Below are 16963 nucleotides of genomic sequence, written 5' to 3' on the forward strand. Positions count from 1 at the left end.
GCGCGATGGTGGTAGTAGCGGCGGCGGCGGCGGCGTCAGTGCCCGGCGGGGAGCGGGTCCCAGGCCGCCGCCGGACCGGAGGCTAAGGGGGCGTCTGGGAGCTCCCTCGCCGGGCCCTCGGCGGCCAGATGGCGTAGGAAGGTCGGGCTGTGAGTGTGAGTATGGAGGGTGCGGCCTGGTTGGTCGTATCGGAGCCCGAGGGTCTGTCCCCTGGACAGGTGGTGGGGCTGCGCCTGCATGCGACCACGCTACGATGCCCCTTCTGACCTGGGTGGGTTTAGGGTTTATGGGCGAGCGGTGCGTCTGGCTTCTGGGCACAGATTCCGGCAAGGGCAATCCGATTCTGTTCGCAGCCCCTCAGACTGGACGCGTGGCTCCAGGTTTTTGACCTTTGGGGCAGGCCCTGACCTCTGTCGGCATGGGGTCTAGTCTAGGAGGAATCTCAGCCTTAGTTTAGAGGCTGTAGGTTTCAGGCCAGGGGCATCTCTAGCCTTCCGAGACTACTAGTGTCGCCTCTTTTTCCTGCTTTTGAGGACTCTACTTTTGGGATGCGTCTTAGCAGTGTACTAGCAACTAGTGGAACGGTATGTGTCCATTTAATCTTTAGTACGATTTTGGTGCGTAGTGTGGAGAGGAGATTATTGCACCGCCTCCCGTTTAAGTCTGTTAGGTATATCTTTAAGAGTAACGTAACGTAAACTATCTTTTTGGGGAAGTTCCAGATTTCAGTGTTGTGTGTGGGTTTTTTTTTTTTTTTTTCCCCAAACTTGGAAGCAGTTACAGCTCTAGCCACCAGAACGGTTTATATTAAGGTGATTCCAAGCACAGACTGATTAAGAGCCAAATCCTGTTCTAAAACTACAGGGGGGAATCTTAAAGTGTAACGCCAAAAACGAAAGAATGAATGATCAGATTCATCTACGAGTTACTTAGTATCTGCTTTGCGTGTGATAAGTGCATTCAGGTGTGTCTTGGGAATTTAACAAGCTGTTGTAGTAGATGTTTTTTGGTAGTACTTTTTACATGAGGTACTGAGATACTGAGAGTGATTTGTTGAATTTTTCACTTTGTGGAGCTAGTGAACTGCATCTCAGGTGATGACTACGCTCACCTCTTTCTGATACGCCCAATTAGACATTCTTTTTTTATTTTTGTTTTTGTTTTTTGAGACAGGTTTTCTCTGTATAGCCCTGACTGTCCTGGAACTCACTCTGTAGACCAGGCTGGCCTCGAACTCAGAAATCCGCCTGCCTCTGCCTCCCAAGTGATGGGATTAAAGGCCTGTGCCACCACGTCCGGCTTTTTTTTTTTTTTTTTTTTTATAAGATTTGTTATTATATCTAAGTACACTGTAGCTGTTCTCAGATGCACCAGAAGAGGGCGTCAGATCTCATTATGGGTGGTTGTGAGCCACCATCTGGTTGCTGGGATTTGAACTCAGGACCCTCTGAAGAGCAGTAGGTGCTCTTAACCACTGAGCCTCTCTCTAGCCCCAAATTAGATACTCTAAGCACTCCTTGGAAATCGGACTGAACTAAAAGATACAGAAAATAGTAGAGTTTATTTTGATTCATAGTTTTGGAGAGAATCTGGCTTATGTAGCCCAGACTGGCCTCAAACTTGATCCTGAGTTCACAGTGCTAGAATTGCATACAGCCCATCTTGGATTTTAACTGGAGAGAGGGTCAAGATGGATTTTTGAAGAGAGCTTCAACAGTCAGGAAAGAAAAGGTGTGAAGGGATTTCATCAGTCTGGTGCAGAACCAGTGGCTTTGACACAAAGGAAGGTGTTTTAAACAGAAAAACCATGTCGTTACTGTACATCCAGATTAGAACAAATTCAAGGCTAGTCTCTGAGAAAAGCAGGGAACAAACATTGAGTGCCTTGGGACAGATCCTTTGGCTCTTAAACCCAAGATGAGATCTCTACATAGTTGGTGTTTTGTAAATGGATTCTGGAAAGGGAAGTTGAGGATTTGTATACTAAAGGTTACATTACTCTTAACTGCTCATCTAGGATGCAAGTTGCCCATGAAAAGCTTACACTCTGTTGCTGTGGTTGTAATCTGAGAGGGGCTGTCGAGAAGTGTGAGCTACCAGGTGTATATCATAGGACTTGTAAAATTTGTGCTTTTGTTAGACTGAGCCACTTCTCTGTAGTAATATTGAATGACATAGTGTGGAAGTATTGTGATCAAGAAGGTGTGCATACTGCAACAGTGCTCATTTTAAGTATGTATTTGTATGTGTATGTACATTACATGCATGTTTTACATGCATATAAGGGCATAGAAAATCTATGGAAAGTAGTCAGAATCAACAGAAAGTGGAGAATGTCTGTTGGGGGTGGAGGATGGAAGTGGTTCCAGGGTTTCAGTTTCGCAGTCTGCCTTTTTTTTTTTCTTTTTCTTTTCAAACTAAACAAACGCTTTTTGGTTTTTCGAGACAGGGTTTCTGTGTGTAGCCCTGGCTGTCCTGGAACTCACTTTGTAGACCTGCTGGCCTCAAACTCAGAAATCCGCCTGCCTCTGCCTCCCGAGTGCTGGGATTAAAGGCATGCACCACCAATGCCCGGCTGCTTTCTTTTTCATTAGCACATTATGTTTATATTTTAAATTTTAACGTGCAAATAAGAAATTGTGATTGAATGTGCCCTACAGGCTCATCTGTTTGAATGCTTAGTCATCAGGGAGTGGAATTTAGGATAGTATTAGGTGTGGCCTTGTTAGAGGAAGTATGTCACTGGGGATGGGCTTCAAAAGTTTTCAAAAGGCCCTCTCCCTCTCTCCCTCCCCTGCCCCTCCCCACCTCCTTCCTCTTCCCCCTCCCCACTCTACTTCCAGATCAAGTTTTAGCTCTTAGCTTTTTCTCTAGCGCCACAACTGCCTGCCACCTTGCTCCTTGCCTTGATAATGGACTAATAATAAGCCTCTAAAATTGTAAACTAGCCTCCAATTAAATACTTTGCCTTGGGGGCTGTAGAGATGTCTCAGTAGTTAAGAGCACTGGCTGTACTTCCAGAGGCCCTGAGTTCAATTCCCAAAGATTCCCAGATGGTGGCTCTCAACCATCTATAATGGAAATCTGATGCCATCTTCTGCTGTGAAGGCATACATGTAAATAGAGCACTCATACACATAAATAAGTTTTTATATCTTGCTATATCTTGGTATCTTCGCAGTTATAGAATACTAAGGCAAGAGTATAGTTTTCATTTCTTTCTAAGAAGGATGGGGTGCAGGGGAGCGAGATATTTGTGAAACTGGGTAAAAGGTCTGTTTAGTGCTTAGGGCAGAGCTGTAGGCCTACCAACCAGGCAAGCCTTTACTGCCAGGCTGCTTCCTCAACTCACATTTTATTTCTGCAGTGTTAGGAATCAAAACCAGAATCTGGCCGGGCGTGGTGGCGCACGCCTTTAATCCCAGCACTCCGGGATCAGAGACAGGCGGATTTCTGAGTTCGAGGCCAGCCTGGTCTACAAAGTGAGTTCCAGGACAGCCAGGGCTATACAGAGAAACCCTGTCTCGAAAAAACCAAAAAAAAAAAAAAAAACCAGAATCTGATTCATAGTAGGCAAGCAAGCACTTCACATAAGTTAAATTCATAACCTCAAAACTATTTTTTATAACCCAAATAACATCATTCATAAAGTGAAGAATACAAAGATGTCTGTTCATCCATTAGCTGAGGTCATTGTGGAAAATATGCAAAAGGCTTGAAGGAGGAAAAGGGCAATGTTCCCAATTAGATAAATAAAGACACCTTTTCTTTTCTTTTCTTTTCTTTTTTTTTTGGTTTTTCAAGACAGGGTTTTTCTGTATAGCCTTAGCTGTCCTGGAGCTCACTCTGTAGACCAGGCTGGCCTTGAACTCAGAAATCCACCTGCCTCTGCCTCCCAAGTGCTGGGATTTTAAAGGCATTTGCCACCATGCCTGGCAAGACACCTTTTTCAACCCAAAGAGTAGGCTGTGTTGTACATCTGCCAAAGCGGCTCCATCTCCATGGAAAGTATAAATGTTGGAAGCTTTTTAAAAATCATTTAATTGGGCTGGTGAGATGGCTCAGTGGGTAAGAGCACCCGACTGCTCTTCCAAAGGTCCAGAGTTCAAATCCCAGCAACCACATGGTGGCTCACAACCACCTGAAATGAGATCTGACGCCCTCTTCTGGTGTGTTTGAAGACAGCTACAGTGTACTTACATATAATAAATAAATAAATCTTTTTAAAAAAATCATTTAATTTTAAGTTTATTTTGCCTTCGTGCATGTCTGTGCACCACATGCACACCCAACATCTACAGAGGCAAGAAGAGCGCATCGGATCCTGGAACTGGAGTTGCAGCCATTTGTGAGCTGTAGTCTGAGTGCTGGCAGTTGAGCCCAGGTCCCTTGAAGAACAGTTGGTGCTTTTAACCTAACTCTTCAACTACTGGCCCTAGAAACCTTTTTTTTTTTTTTAAGCTTATTTGATTATGTATGTGTGTGTGTTTGTTTGAGTGTGGTTATGTGCATGCATGTGCAGGTGCTTGTGGAGGCTAGAGGTGTGGACCCTGTGGACCTGGGCAGGTAGTTGTGAGGTGCTTGACATAGGTACAGGGCTTGAACTTGGGTCCTCTGCAAGAGCAGTAGGTGCCGTCTCCAACCATGATGAGTGCTTTTGGTCAGTGATGAGAGAGTTCTCTCCAATCTCACAAAAGCAGGCGCAAATAAACAGAAGCCACCAGCATTTGTACATTGTCGAACATCTTTGGGGAACTGTTTATATGTTCATCTTTGGAGATAGAGTTCAGTGACAGAGCATGTGTCTGGCATTTGTGTGGCACTGGGTACTATGTCCCATACAGACTTTCTATGCCCTTCCCAGCTCTGGGTAATGACCCGGAGACATAGTTATTTAAAATAGCTTTAGGCCTTTGGTTACTCTGGTTCCCGACCACCTCTTAGAACTTCCATTATTCAGTGTCTGCCACATGGCTTGTTGTCTCAGTTTCTAGTACTGCTTCTTTCCTTTTTTTTTTTTTTTTTGGTTTTTCGAGACAGGGTTTCTCTGTATAGCCCTGGCTGTCCTGGAACTCACTTTGTAGACCAGGCTGGCCTCGAACTCAGAAATCCGCCTGCCTCTGCCTCCCGAGTGCTGGGATTAAAGGCGTGCACCACCACGCCCGGCTGTACTGCTTCTTTCCATGTCTGGCTTGCCAGTGTTCCTGACTCCTTCTCAAAGTTCAGTCTATTCAGAAAGTGAAAGGAGGAGTGTTTACAAAATACCTAGGCAGGAGATGACCCAATCAAAATAACAATACCAAAATCCAGTCTGCCCTGTACTCTCTGCCAGCACAGAAGTCACCATTTATATAATACAAAGACACAAAGACAGCATTACGTAGTACACAAAAAGATTATCCCTAAGTACTATAACTAGTACTTAAAAAAAAAACCAAAAACCTCTAAAGTCAAGTGAGATGGTGCATTCCTGTAGTCCCAGCATTCGGAGATGACAGAAGGAGGAGACCATCTGCATAGAGCCCTCAGCCAGCTTTGTGAATATATAGAGACCCTCTTTAAAAAAACAAAAAAAAAGTCTGTGGATGAGATTCCAACCCGAGGTTCTAACCTGGATCCGAGATCCACAGCAGACCCCGATTCCACGCCTAGGCTGAGATTGGTCAGTTAAAAGTGATATTATCATTTCATATCTTGAGTGGATGAACTGACACTGGCCAGCAGTTTGCAAAAGATTGTTGAGTGGGAGACCACTTACTGCTCTTACATAGGACCCAAATTTGGATGGCAGCACCCACATCAAATGGTTCACTGACTGTATGTATCTCCAGCTCTAGAGAATCTGGCAACCTCTTGGGCTCCAGCAACATTTGTACTCACATGCATATACTGCCATGCAAACACAATACATATAATTAAAACCTTTCAAAAGATCAATTATTGGTACAAACAATCATAAATGTATTTGTACATGTTATCAGCTTCAAAGTTCTTCAAGCAGAAATTACAAGTAAATTTAATTTACTTTAAAGTTACATTAAAGTAAATTAAAAGAAGAAATAAACATTCATTAAAGATTTTTTTTTTTAAGATTTATTTTATGTATGTGAGTACACTGTCACTGTCTTCAGACACAACAAAAGAGGGCATTACAGATGGTTGTTTGGGAGCCACCATGTGGTTGCTGGGAACTGAACTCAGGACCTCTGGAAGAGCAGTCAGTGCTCTTAACCGCTGAGTCATCTCTCCAGCCCCTGATTAAAGATTTTAATGTTCTTTTTGCAGAAACAGTATATGTCTGAGTGCTTGGTAATGAGTAGTGCTGTGGGCGTACATTCATGTGAAGATCAGAGGACATCTTTTCCGTGTTTTCCCACCCTGATTGAGACGGTCTCTTTGCTATATAAGTCAGACTACCTGGCCTACAGACGAGACTGTCCTGTTTCTGCCTCTCATCTCCCTGTAGGGCCACCCTATATACTAAAAATTTCCTTAGCTAGAGGCCATATACCTTTTTACTTCTCAGTGAGACCTACTCTGTGCATTGTGAGGCCCTTCCAGAAGTGTCACTCAGAACAGGCAACCTAGAGGTATATTAGGTAAGGGGAGAAACAGACCAGTAGGCATGGCAAGGACCTAAACAAACACCACCATTCTACCAATCCTGTTATGAGAATCTTCAGCTATAGTTTTGGGAGTAAAATGGAAGTGGGTGCTTATACCAGGAGGCTGTGCTGTGATAAGAGCCTCCGCGGTGAGAAACATTGAGAGCTGGGTGTATTTCGGTAGGATAAGAGAGGATTTCATCAGGGGTTGTTGTGTCCGGCCAGCAGATCACAGCCTGGGTTCTAGCCTGGAAAGGCATTTTGGAAACCTGGAAGAGAAGAGGGGCTAGGCGGCGAGAGAAAGAAATGTAGCTAAGACAACATTCTTTTTTTTTTTTTTTTTTTTTTGGTTTTTCGAGACAGGGTTTCTCTGTGTAGCCCTGGCTGTCCTGGCACTCACTTTGTAGACCAGGCTGGCCTCGAACTCAGAAATCCGCCTGCCTCTGCCTCCCGAGTGCTGGGATTAAAGGCGTGTGCCACCACGCCCGGCCTAAGACAACATTCTGATCAAAGCTCAATTTTACTATTTCCAGACACTCAGTTATAAAGAAAGGGGGAGGGAACCCGATTTCCCGCCAAACAATCTCGGGGTCCAGTAGCAGGACGAACACGTGTGTGCCTCCAAGCAGCAAAGCGGCAGGGTCCAGCAGTGGGCGTTGCAGGACGAATGAGCAGGAAGCTCCACCCTTGAGCAAGCAGGTTCAAGCAGGTGGGGGAAGGGAAACCACAAGGGGTGACACTCAGAAGATTTTTGTTGTTGTTTTGTTTTTAAACTTTCATAAAGCTGGAATTTACATTATTGAGATTGAAAGATTGAGGAAGGGGCAAAGTGAAAAGTGAATTAAAGGTGCTATCTGGAAAGGTTACTAAATGTTATGTCCTTCTTGCAGGTTGACATTGAGTGCTTCAGATCTGGTCACTATGGTACGAGAACGAAAATGCATATTGTGCCACATCGTGTATGGCTCAAAAAAGGTAACAGCAAAGAGACAGCCTGAATCATCTAGGATAGTTAAAGCTTGATATTTAGAAATTTAAACTGTAAAATGATAATAGTTTGTTTGCTCAGTGTGTACACTGACTTCAGACTGTGACGATCCACCTGCCTCTGACTCCCAGACCTAGAATTACAGCTTTAGTTGTCACACTGCTTATACAGTGCTAGAGAACACATTCATGGTCTCTGCATGTTAGTCAAGTATTCTACCAACTAAGCTGTCGATGCCAACAAGTGCTTGCTGACAGAAGCCTGATATAGTTGTATCCTGAGAGGCTCTACCATAGCCTGGCGAATACAGAAGTGGATGATCACAGTCATCCATTGGATGGAACTCAGGGTCCCCAATGAAGGAGCTAGAGAAAGTACCCATGGAGCTGAAGGGGTTTGCAGCCCCCTAGGAGGAACAACTATGAACTAACCAGCACCCCCAGAGCCCTGGCTGACCTTTTGTCTGTGGGTGCCAGGGATTCAGCTCAGACCATCATACTTGAGCAATAAGTGCTCTTATCTAATTGAGATATCCTCCTAGTTCCCCCAAAATAAGCTTTTAAAAAACAACATATTTTAGATTTATTTTATTGTATGTGTATGAGGTTTTTGCTTACTTGTCTGTCTGTGCACCACATGCATGCCTGATACTCAAAGAGGTCAGAAGAGGGTGTTGTAGAACTGTAGTTATAGGTAGTTGTCAGCTGCCATGGAGGTACTGGAAAGTGAACCTGGAATTCAGGAGCATCCAGAGATCGTAACTGCTGAGTCATCTCTCCAGCCCCAAAGCAAAGGGTTTTACACTAAAAGAATTTGCTTGTGCCTCAGAGAAATTGCTTACAATTTCTCACTTTTGGCTTTTATTCTTTTGCTTTGAAAATAGTAGTTGTTTCAAGTTTTTGTTCATTTGTTTGTTTGGGATTTTTATCTTTTTTTCCTCGAGCACCTCATTATATAACTGCTGGCTGAGACTTGCAGGGATCCTTCTACCTCTCTTCTTGGGTACGGAGATTACAGGAGTTATTGTGAGTGGTTATTGATGGAGTTTTAAATTCTGTGTCTTTAACTTGACTCAGTTTTCACTGTGTGTTGTTGTAGTTGCAGACAATCACAGCTAGAAAGGGTCACTTGTAAAACTCTGTCCAGATGTAGCTTTTGTAGAGATAGAAAGTAAACAGTCTTTAGTAAAATCACATTTAAAGAAAGTGGTGTGAAACAGCTGTCCTCCTTATCACAGTACAGAAGATAGAACAGCAGTGGGCTGTTGAATGGTTACACTGTTTGTGGCAAGTGTCTATGATGAAGAAATGCATGAGTTATTTACAGCATAACATGATGTTTTGTGTCAGATCTTCTTGGGTTTGACATCCAGTTTGACTACTTGACTGTCAGAGAAGCATCTTTTCACATTTATTTCTTGTCTGCCTAGCTTTGTACATAAGGTATAATAAGCACTTAAGGAATACCTGGTGAATGAAGGAATTAATATCTCTACATCCTTCAATTTTTATAAAGTTAATACTTGTAATTTTGTGGTTTAAATGGGAAGATGTTTAAAAAAACAGAGTATAGTATACTGAAACCATCAGTTATTACTCTGTATGATGTAAGCAGCCATTCTCTAATTATGAGATATTTACAGCTCTTTAACTTGTATGTGCCTTTTCTCTTTTCTGGGGGGGGCAGGGGATGTGTTGCTGCTTATTTATTTCTCTAATAATCTACTGGGGAAGTTGAAAAGTGGGCAAAGTAGAATAGTGAATTGCTGTGTCTAAAGTCTTGGTCTCATTTGTCCCAGCCTGGCCTTGGTATGTAACCAAAGCTGCGCTTTAAACTCCAGATCCACCATTAGCCTCCTGAGTGTTAGGACCATAAATGTGCTCCATTGTGCCCAGCTGCATCCCAGTGACCAGAGCTTTGTTGATGTTATTGTTTGTTAAAGACTTAGTTATTTTTATGTGTGTAGGTACTTAGCCTGAATGTATGTGTGTGCATTGAATGCATACTTGGTGCCCACAGAGGTCAGATTTCCTGGAGCTGAGGTTGTGAGCTCCCCTGTGTGTGCCGTGTCCTCTGCAAGAATGAGCACTCTTAGCTGCTAAGCTTGTATCTATACTTTTTAAAAAAGCCTCCATAGAGATATTTTGTTTACTTTTTAAATTTTGGGGGGGATTTTACTTATTTGTGTTTTGTCTTAATGTGTGTTTGTGCACCATGTACATGCAGTGTCTGAGGATGCCAGAAGATGACATCAGATTCCTAAAGTCACACAGATAGTTGTGAGGTGCCCTAGAATTGAACCTAGGTCCTAGGAAAGTAGCCAGTTTTTTCAAACCACTGAGCTCTCTCTCTCCAGCTCCCAAGAAAGAGACTTTTTTTGTTGTTGTTGTTTTTGTTTTTGTTTTTTGAGATAGGGTTTCTCTTTGTAGCCCTTGGCTGTCCTGGATCTCGATCTGTAAGGCTGGCCTTGAATTCACAGAGATTCTCCTGCCTCAGACTCCTTAGTGTTGGAATGAAAGGTCTATGCCACCACAGAACTGTATACTGTAGCTATCTTCAGACACAAGAGGACATCAGATCCCATTAAAGATGGTTATGAGCCACCATGTGGTTGCTGGGGATTGAACTCAGGACCTCTGGAAGAGCAGTCATTGTGCTTAACCACCAAGCCATCTCTCCAATCCCTAAGAGACTTTATTTTTCTCTCTTTTTTTTTTTAAAGATTTATTTTATTTATTTATTATATGTAAGTACACTGTAGCTGTCTTCAGACGCACCAGAAGAGGGCATCAGATCTCATTACGGGTGGTTGTGAGCCACCATGTGGTTGCTGGGATTTGAACTTCGGACCTTTGGAAGAGCAGTTGGGTGCTCTTACCCACTGAGCCATCTCACCAGCCCCGAGACTTTATTTTTAATACCTATCGATTATCAATGCAGCCAACCATATTCATTCAACAAGTGTTAATTAACAACTTTATATAACAGACTCTGTCAACCCTTAAAATAAGAGTTGTAGCTTATTCTTGAGAAACTTTTCAGTTGAGTTGGGAAAGACTGTGGATAAAAATAGACAATCAGGGACTGAGGAGATGGCCCAGTCAGTAAAGTACTTCGCATACAAACAACAGGGACCTGAGTTTGGATCCCTAACACAGCAGCAACAGTGTACATCTATAATCCCAGGATAGAGACAGGCAGATGTCTGGTGCTCACTGGCCAGCTTAGCTGAATTGGTAAGCTTCCAGTTTATTGAGATACTGTCTCAATAAGGTGGAGGGGCTGGAGAGATGGCTTAGTGGCTAAGAGCATACTGTTCTTGCAGAGGACTCAAGTTTTGCTCTAAGTTCCCATGTTGGTCAGCTCACAACCACTTTAACTCTAGCTCCAGAGGATCCTCCATAGTCACCTGCATTCACATGCATGTACACACACACACAACCTTAAAACAATTAAAAATGAGCTAGAAAACAATTGAGAAAGATAGATGTCCAGTGACGGTCTCTGACCTCCACATTCACACACGGTTGTACCAACATGAGCATGTACATAGGCCACATACTCATAAAGTAGCCAAATAGTTTTAAAAGCTAGGTAATTTGAAAGACTTTGACTATGTGCCCATATACCAGACTGCACATGCGAAGATAGATTCTCTCCTTTAACCATGTGGCCTCCAAGGATCGAATCCAGCTCATCAGGTTCAGCAGCAAGTGCCCTTACCTGCCAAGCTCTTGTCTTCTTGGCCCCTTGGGTTTTTCTGTGTGGTCCTGAGTGAACTAGAATTCCTTGTATAGATCATGCTGTGGTGCTCATGCTGTAATCCCAGCGTGTGCAAGTGGAGGCCAGCCTAATGTATTTACAATACCTAAACGTTCCTCTTTTTAAAATGAGAGCCAGCTATGGTGATGTTCACCTATAATCCTAGCAGCAGAGATAGAGTTGTGAGGACTAGGCATCCAAGGTCATTCTCAACTACATAATGAATCCAAGGCCTGCCTGGTCTGAGACCCTACCTCACAAAATAAAAATTAGCATGAAATATAGCCAGAGAATTATTTAATGTGGAACCAATTTTGGTTTTAAATTGAAAAGGAGTAATCACAAAAATTTTTGACCTAGGAACTTCAAATTGTCTTTTTTTTTTTTTTTTTTGAGACAGGGTTTCTCTGTATAGCCCTGGCTGTCCTGGAACTCACTTTGTAGACCAGGATGGCCTTGAACTCAGAAATCCGCCTGCCTCTGCCTCCCAAGTGCTGGGATTAAAGGCGTGCGCCACCATGCCAGACTAATTTTTTTTTTTTTTTTTAAAAGATGTATTTAGGGGCTGGAGAGATGGCTCAGTGGTTAAGAGCTCTGACTGCTCTTCTGAAGGTCCTGAGTTCAATTCCCAGCAACCACATGGTGGCTCACAACCATCTGTAATGGGATCCAATGCCCTCTTCTGTTGTGTCTAAAAACAGGTACAGTGTACTCATACATAAAATAAATACATCTTTTTTTTTTAAAGATTTATTATTATACATAAGTACACTGTAGCTGTCTTTAGATACACCAGAAGAGGGCGTCAGATCTCCTTACGGATGGTTGTAAGCCACCATGTGGTTGCTGGGAATTGAACTCAGGACCTCTGGAAGAGGAGTCAGTGCTCTTCTGAGCCATCTCTCCAGCCCTTAAAATAATTTTTTCACTTTTTATTTTTCCCCAAACATGTGTATGTGTCTTATGAGTTTATGCAATGCATATGTGGGAGTGTTTGCTAGAAGAGGGCATGGGATCCCCACCACAGGCCTCCCACTGGGTACAGGCAGTAGTGACCCGGCCATCTGACATGGGTGCTGGGACTTGAACTCCAGTTCTCTGGAAAAGTAGCAGGTGCTCTCAACCACTGAGCCATTTCTCCAGCTTCATAACCCAAATTGTTAATTGAATATCTACAGAGAAACTCCACCCACCACCCTCCCAGACCTACTCTACCCCCAGCAATCCTTTTGGCTTAATCTACCTTGTTTTGTTTTGAAGGAGATGGATGAACACATGCGAAGCATGTTGCATCACAGGGAACTTGAGAACCTGAAGGGCAGGTAAGGACATCAGCTCTCTTCCCTAAACTTACTGGCAGGGGGTTTAAGTGCTGATGATGCCTCTTAACTTGCTTTGTAATAATCCATCATGATGACTGTTGTCTGATGGCATTGAATCATTGTTCATAATTAATAGCAGTAGATTTGGGGCATTTAAAAAAGATAAGCTGGAGCCGGGCGTGGTGACGCACGCCTTTAATCCTAGCACTCGGGAGGCAGAGGCAGGCGGATTTCTGAGTTCAAGGCCAGCCTGGTCTACAAAGTGAGTTCCAGGACAGCCAGGGTTACACAGAGAAACCCTGTCTCGAAAAACCAAAAAAAAAAAAAAAAAAGCTGTGGTAGGTTTGTGCATCTGAAATCTACACATGGATAGAATTCAACGCAACTCTGGCAAGTTGAACTGGCGTGAATCGGCTTGTAAATGGACTCATTCCTGCTTGTTGGAATGTTGTCAAGTGTTGGTCTTGCAGCTGGGACTTTCCATAATTTTACTTTAGCAAAATTAATTTCTTGCTGAAATAGCCTGGGAATACTGAAGCTTATTTGTCTGCAGAACCAAATAAAGAGATCTTAGGTGTATTTGAAAATGTTCTGGTAATGGTTTAAAGTTTAAAGATGTTTAAAAGAGGCTTAAACAGAATGTGGTATGTGTGTGTATTCCATGTCCTTTTTTCTGTGTGTCTTCTTTACTAATGTGGATTTGAAATGTAGAGATTAAAGGTAACATTGGTAAATTAAGAAATATGAATTATATTTTATTGCATGAATAATAGTTAAAAGTTTCTGTGAAGCTACTATCCTGTTGTTTGATGATACTGATGTGTTAACTCTATTGTAAGTTTATTGTCTATAAATTAATGTGCTATTATTAGACTTTAACATCTCAGCACATAAATGGACTTCTTTCTTGCCTGGTTCCTGTAATGTGTAATGGTTGTGCTTCATGGCAACAAAAAGAAGGCTTCACTTCAAAAGACCAATGTACTTATATATCTGTTTTTAGCTTTTCAATCTTTGATGAGCAAGCTGCAATCCATATAACCACAGAGGTTGGGCATAGAGGGAGGGACTAGGTGTGAGGGATGAGTCTCCCTAGGAAGAGGAAATAGAAGAGATAGCTGTGGTGGGCAGGAGTAATAGGGAAGAGGATGGGCAGAGGAAGTAAGGGAGGGACAGCTAAAACTGAGGTTCTGTTCACCTTTTTCCTCTTTAATAAAATCCCTTCCTGTCCTGTTGTCTGGCCTACTCAAACTTTATATTCATTCATATCTATGCAAACGCTTTGTTCCATCTTGAATAACTGGGCCTCATGCTGACTCTATGTTGCTCTATAGGTTCCTTTTGTCTGGTAAATAACATCTTGACCATCCTAACTCATTTTATTTAGAGATCCTCATATTGATAAAGGTTTCTTCATGTTATGTCCAGCCATAACAAGTTTTATATAATTTGCTAGCTCATAACAAATAAGTTGCATTAAAAATGAGACAATTTTTGAAGGACCCCATAAAGTCTCAACCATACTTCATTGACGTGTAGTCTTAATTTAAGGATAGTCATAACTAGTCTGTGCCTTAGAGACAACTCAATCCTTATCCCGTTCCCCTTAGCCGCAATAGGTTATCATTTCTTCTGGATTTCATACTTAATTACTGTGCTTATTGTTTACTTTTGAGTTATGATCTTGTAAATAATTATAAAATAGTTCATTAATTTTTTGCAGGTTTTGCTTGTTTGTTTTATCTTTTCGTTTTTTGAGACAGGGTTTCTCTGTGTAGCCCTGACTGTTCTGGAACTCACTCTGTAGACCAGGCTGGCTTTTAACTCACAGAGATCTACCTGCCTCTGCCTCTGCCTCTGCCTCCTGAGTCTTAGGAATAAAGGTGTGTACCACCATGCCTGGCTACGTAAGTTTTTATATTCAGTTTTAAAGGCAAACGACCATATTGGTAAGTTTTGTGTGGTTTCTAATATGGGCATAGGGAAGATGTGTGATATGAGCAGTTACTTCAGATAGATGCTATCAAAGACTCATGCCTTTATTTATCAAGCAGCTGTTGCAGTTTTGGTTAGAGCAGGCTTAATAAAGAAAGGCTTATGCATAGAGTATCTTAAGACTGCCTTTTGTACACGAGGGGAAATTGTGTGGTGACAGGATGGAGCTAATTTGGGCCTTCAAACACCCTGAGGAAAATTATTGCCTTTATTAGTTATGACACAAAGGCAGTACATTTTATCCATAATTATACAAAGTATGTAAGCCAGTTATTAATGAAAAATTCAAAAGAGGTATATTGATGGCTTGAACATATTTTTTCTTTCATAAATAAAGTCATAATCATCTATATTGAAAAAATTAGACATTGTACAAAAGTCCCAATAGAACTGGTGTGGCCACATCCAATGCTGTGTCTTATACATTACGTAGAAACGTAGATGAAAACAATGTGATTTCTAAAGACAGATTGGCTTGGATCTCAGCTGCAGTGTATGTGCGGTATTTGTTGTATAATCTCTAAATTCTTCTGGCGCTGCCCGTTGTGAACAGATTCCTATTTATATTATAAACTTTCTGTGTTGCTGTGAGATATTTGCTTGCTATTACAAGTTAGCACCCACCTAGAATGAGCTAGCATCAATTTAGTCGTTTCAAAGAACTTTATTCTTAAGAAGCTGTTTGTTTGTGACAGGTTCTCACTTCTGTAGCCCTGGCTGACCTGGAACTCACTGAATAGACCAGGCTGACCTAAAACTCACAAAGATCCACCTGCCTCTACTTCCACATTCTCTTCTCTTCTCTTCTCTTCTTTTTCAAGACAGGGTTTCTCTGTGTAGCCCTGGCTGTCCTGGAACTCACTCCATAGACCAGGCTGGCCTCGAACTCAGAAATCCACCTGCCTCTGCCTCCCAAGTGCTGGGATCAAAGGCGTGCGCCACCACTGCCCGACTTCCACATTCCTTTAATCTTTAAACATATCTTTAAATATATAGACGTGGTTAGAAAATAATGCATTAAAATATTATAGGATGGTATAGAATCAGAACATTGATTTTGAGGTAACCCATTGATATTTTTAGAGAACCTGGTCAGAGTCTTCATTTTAAAAATTTTAAATGAAAGCATTTATGCTACAAAGTTAAAAAAAAAAAGTGTAAGATTTCTACATTTTTCCATTTTGAGAGACTCTTCCAAAATAAGAAACGGTATTGGGTGTGGGTGTGTGCCCAAAGTTGCTACTGCTTCTGCTGTTCTGAGCTCCCCTTCCCCCTTTCTTTTTTGAGACAGGGTCTCCCTTTGTGGCCCTGGCTGGTCTACAACTTGGTATATAGATGGACTAGGCTGACTTTGAACCCACAGAGATCTGCTTGTCAATCCCTTAATAATGCTGTTTCTGTTTCCTTTATTGGGGGGAGGGGTTAATTTTTGAGTTTTGTTTTTCAAGACGGTTTCTCTGTGTAGCCCTGGAACTTGCTTTTTGAACCAGGCTGGCCTTGAACTCACAGAGATCCATTGGTCTCTGCCTCTGCCTCCCAAGTGCTGCAGGGTTAGGGTTAGTGACTGCAGCCACTGCTGTCTCCTCTTGCTTCTTCTACTTTTTTTTTTAATTATATTTTTTATTAGATATTTTCTTTATTTACATTTCAATTGTTATCCCCTTTTCTAATTTCCTCTCCGAAAAATCCCCTATCCCCTCCACCCTCCCCTTGCTTCCCAACCCACCCACTCCTGCTTCCTGTTCCAGGCAATAGGGCCTAGAACCTTCACAGGACCAAGGGCCTCTCCTCCGATTGATGACCGACTAGGCCATCCTCTGCTACATATGCAGCTAGAGCCATGAGTCCCACCATGTGTTTTCTTTGGTTGGTGGTTTAGTCCCGGGGAACTCTGGGGGTACTGGTTAGTTCATGTATACTCTTTGGTTGGTGGTTTAGTCCCGGGAGCTCTGGGGTACTGGTTAGTTCATGTATACTCTTTGGTTGGTGGTTTAGTCCCGGGAGCTCTGGGGTACTGGTTAGTTCATGTATACTCTTTGGTTGGTGGTTTAGTCCCGGGAGCTCTGGGGTACTGGTTAGTTCATGTATACTCTTTGGTTGGTGGTTTAGTCCCAGGGAGCTCTGGGGTACGGGTTAGTTCATGTATACTCTTTGGTTGGTGGTTTAGTCCCAGGGAACTCTGGGGTACTGGTTAGTTCATGTATACTCTTTGGTTGGTGGTTTAGTCCCAGGAGCTCTGGGGTACTGGTTAGTTCATGTATACTCTTTGGTTGGTGGTTTAGTCCCAGGAG

General features: G+C 42.5%; 1 protein-coding gene across 3 annotated transcripts in view; it reads left to right on the plus strand.

Moving 5' to 3' along the window:
• The window catches only part of Znf106 (zinc finger protein 106), a 51872-nt gene continuing 34909 nt past the window's right edge, over positions 1-16963 (plus strand). The window contains exons 1-3 of one of the 3 annotated variants that reach the window (XM_021157032.3): positions 1-155; positions 7496-7580; positions 12616-12677. In XM_021157032.3, the coding sequence (XP_021012691.2) occupies positions 7527-7580; positions 12616-12677 (116 nt within the window). In that variant the 5' untranslated portion in view covers positions 1-155; positions 7496-7526. The remainder of the gene's footprint in view (positions 156-7495; positions 7581-12615; positions 12678-16963) is intronic. The other 2 variants (XM_021157036.3, XM_085834539.1) reach the window with 2 other exon arrangements.

The sequence above is a fragment of the Mus caroli genome, unplaced genomic scaffold (genome assembly GCF_978045245.1).
Source record: "Mus caroli unplaced genomic scaffold, Mus_caroli_1 scaffold_2, whole genome shotgun sequence".
Classification (NCBI taxonomy): domain Eukaryota; kingdom Metazoa; phylum Chordata; class Mammalia; order Rodentia; family Muridae; genus Mus; species Mus caroli.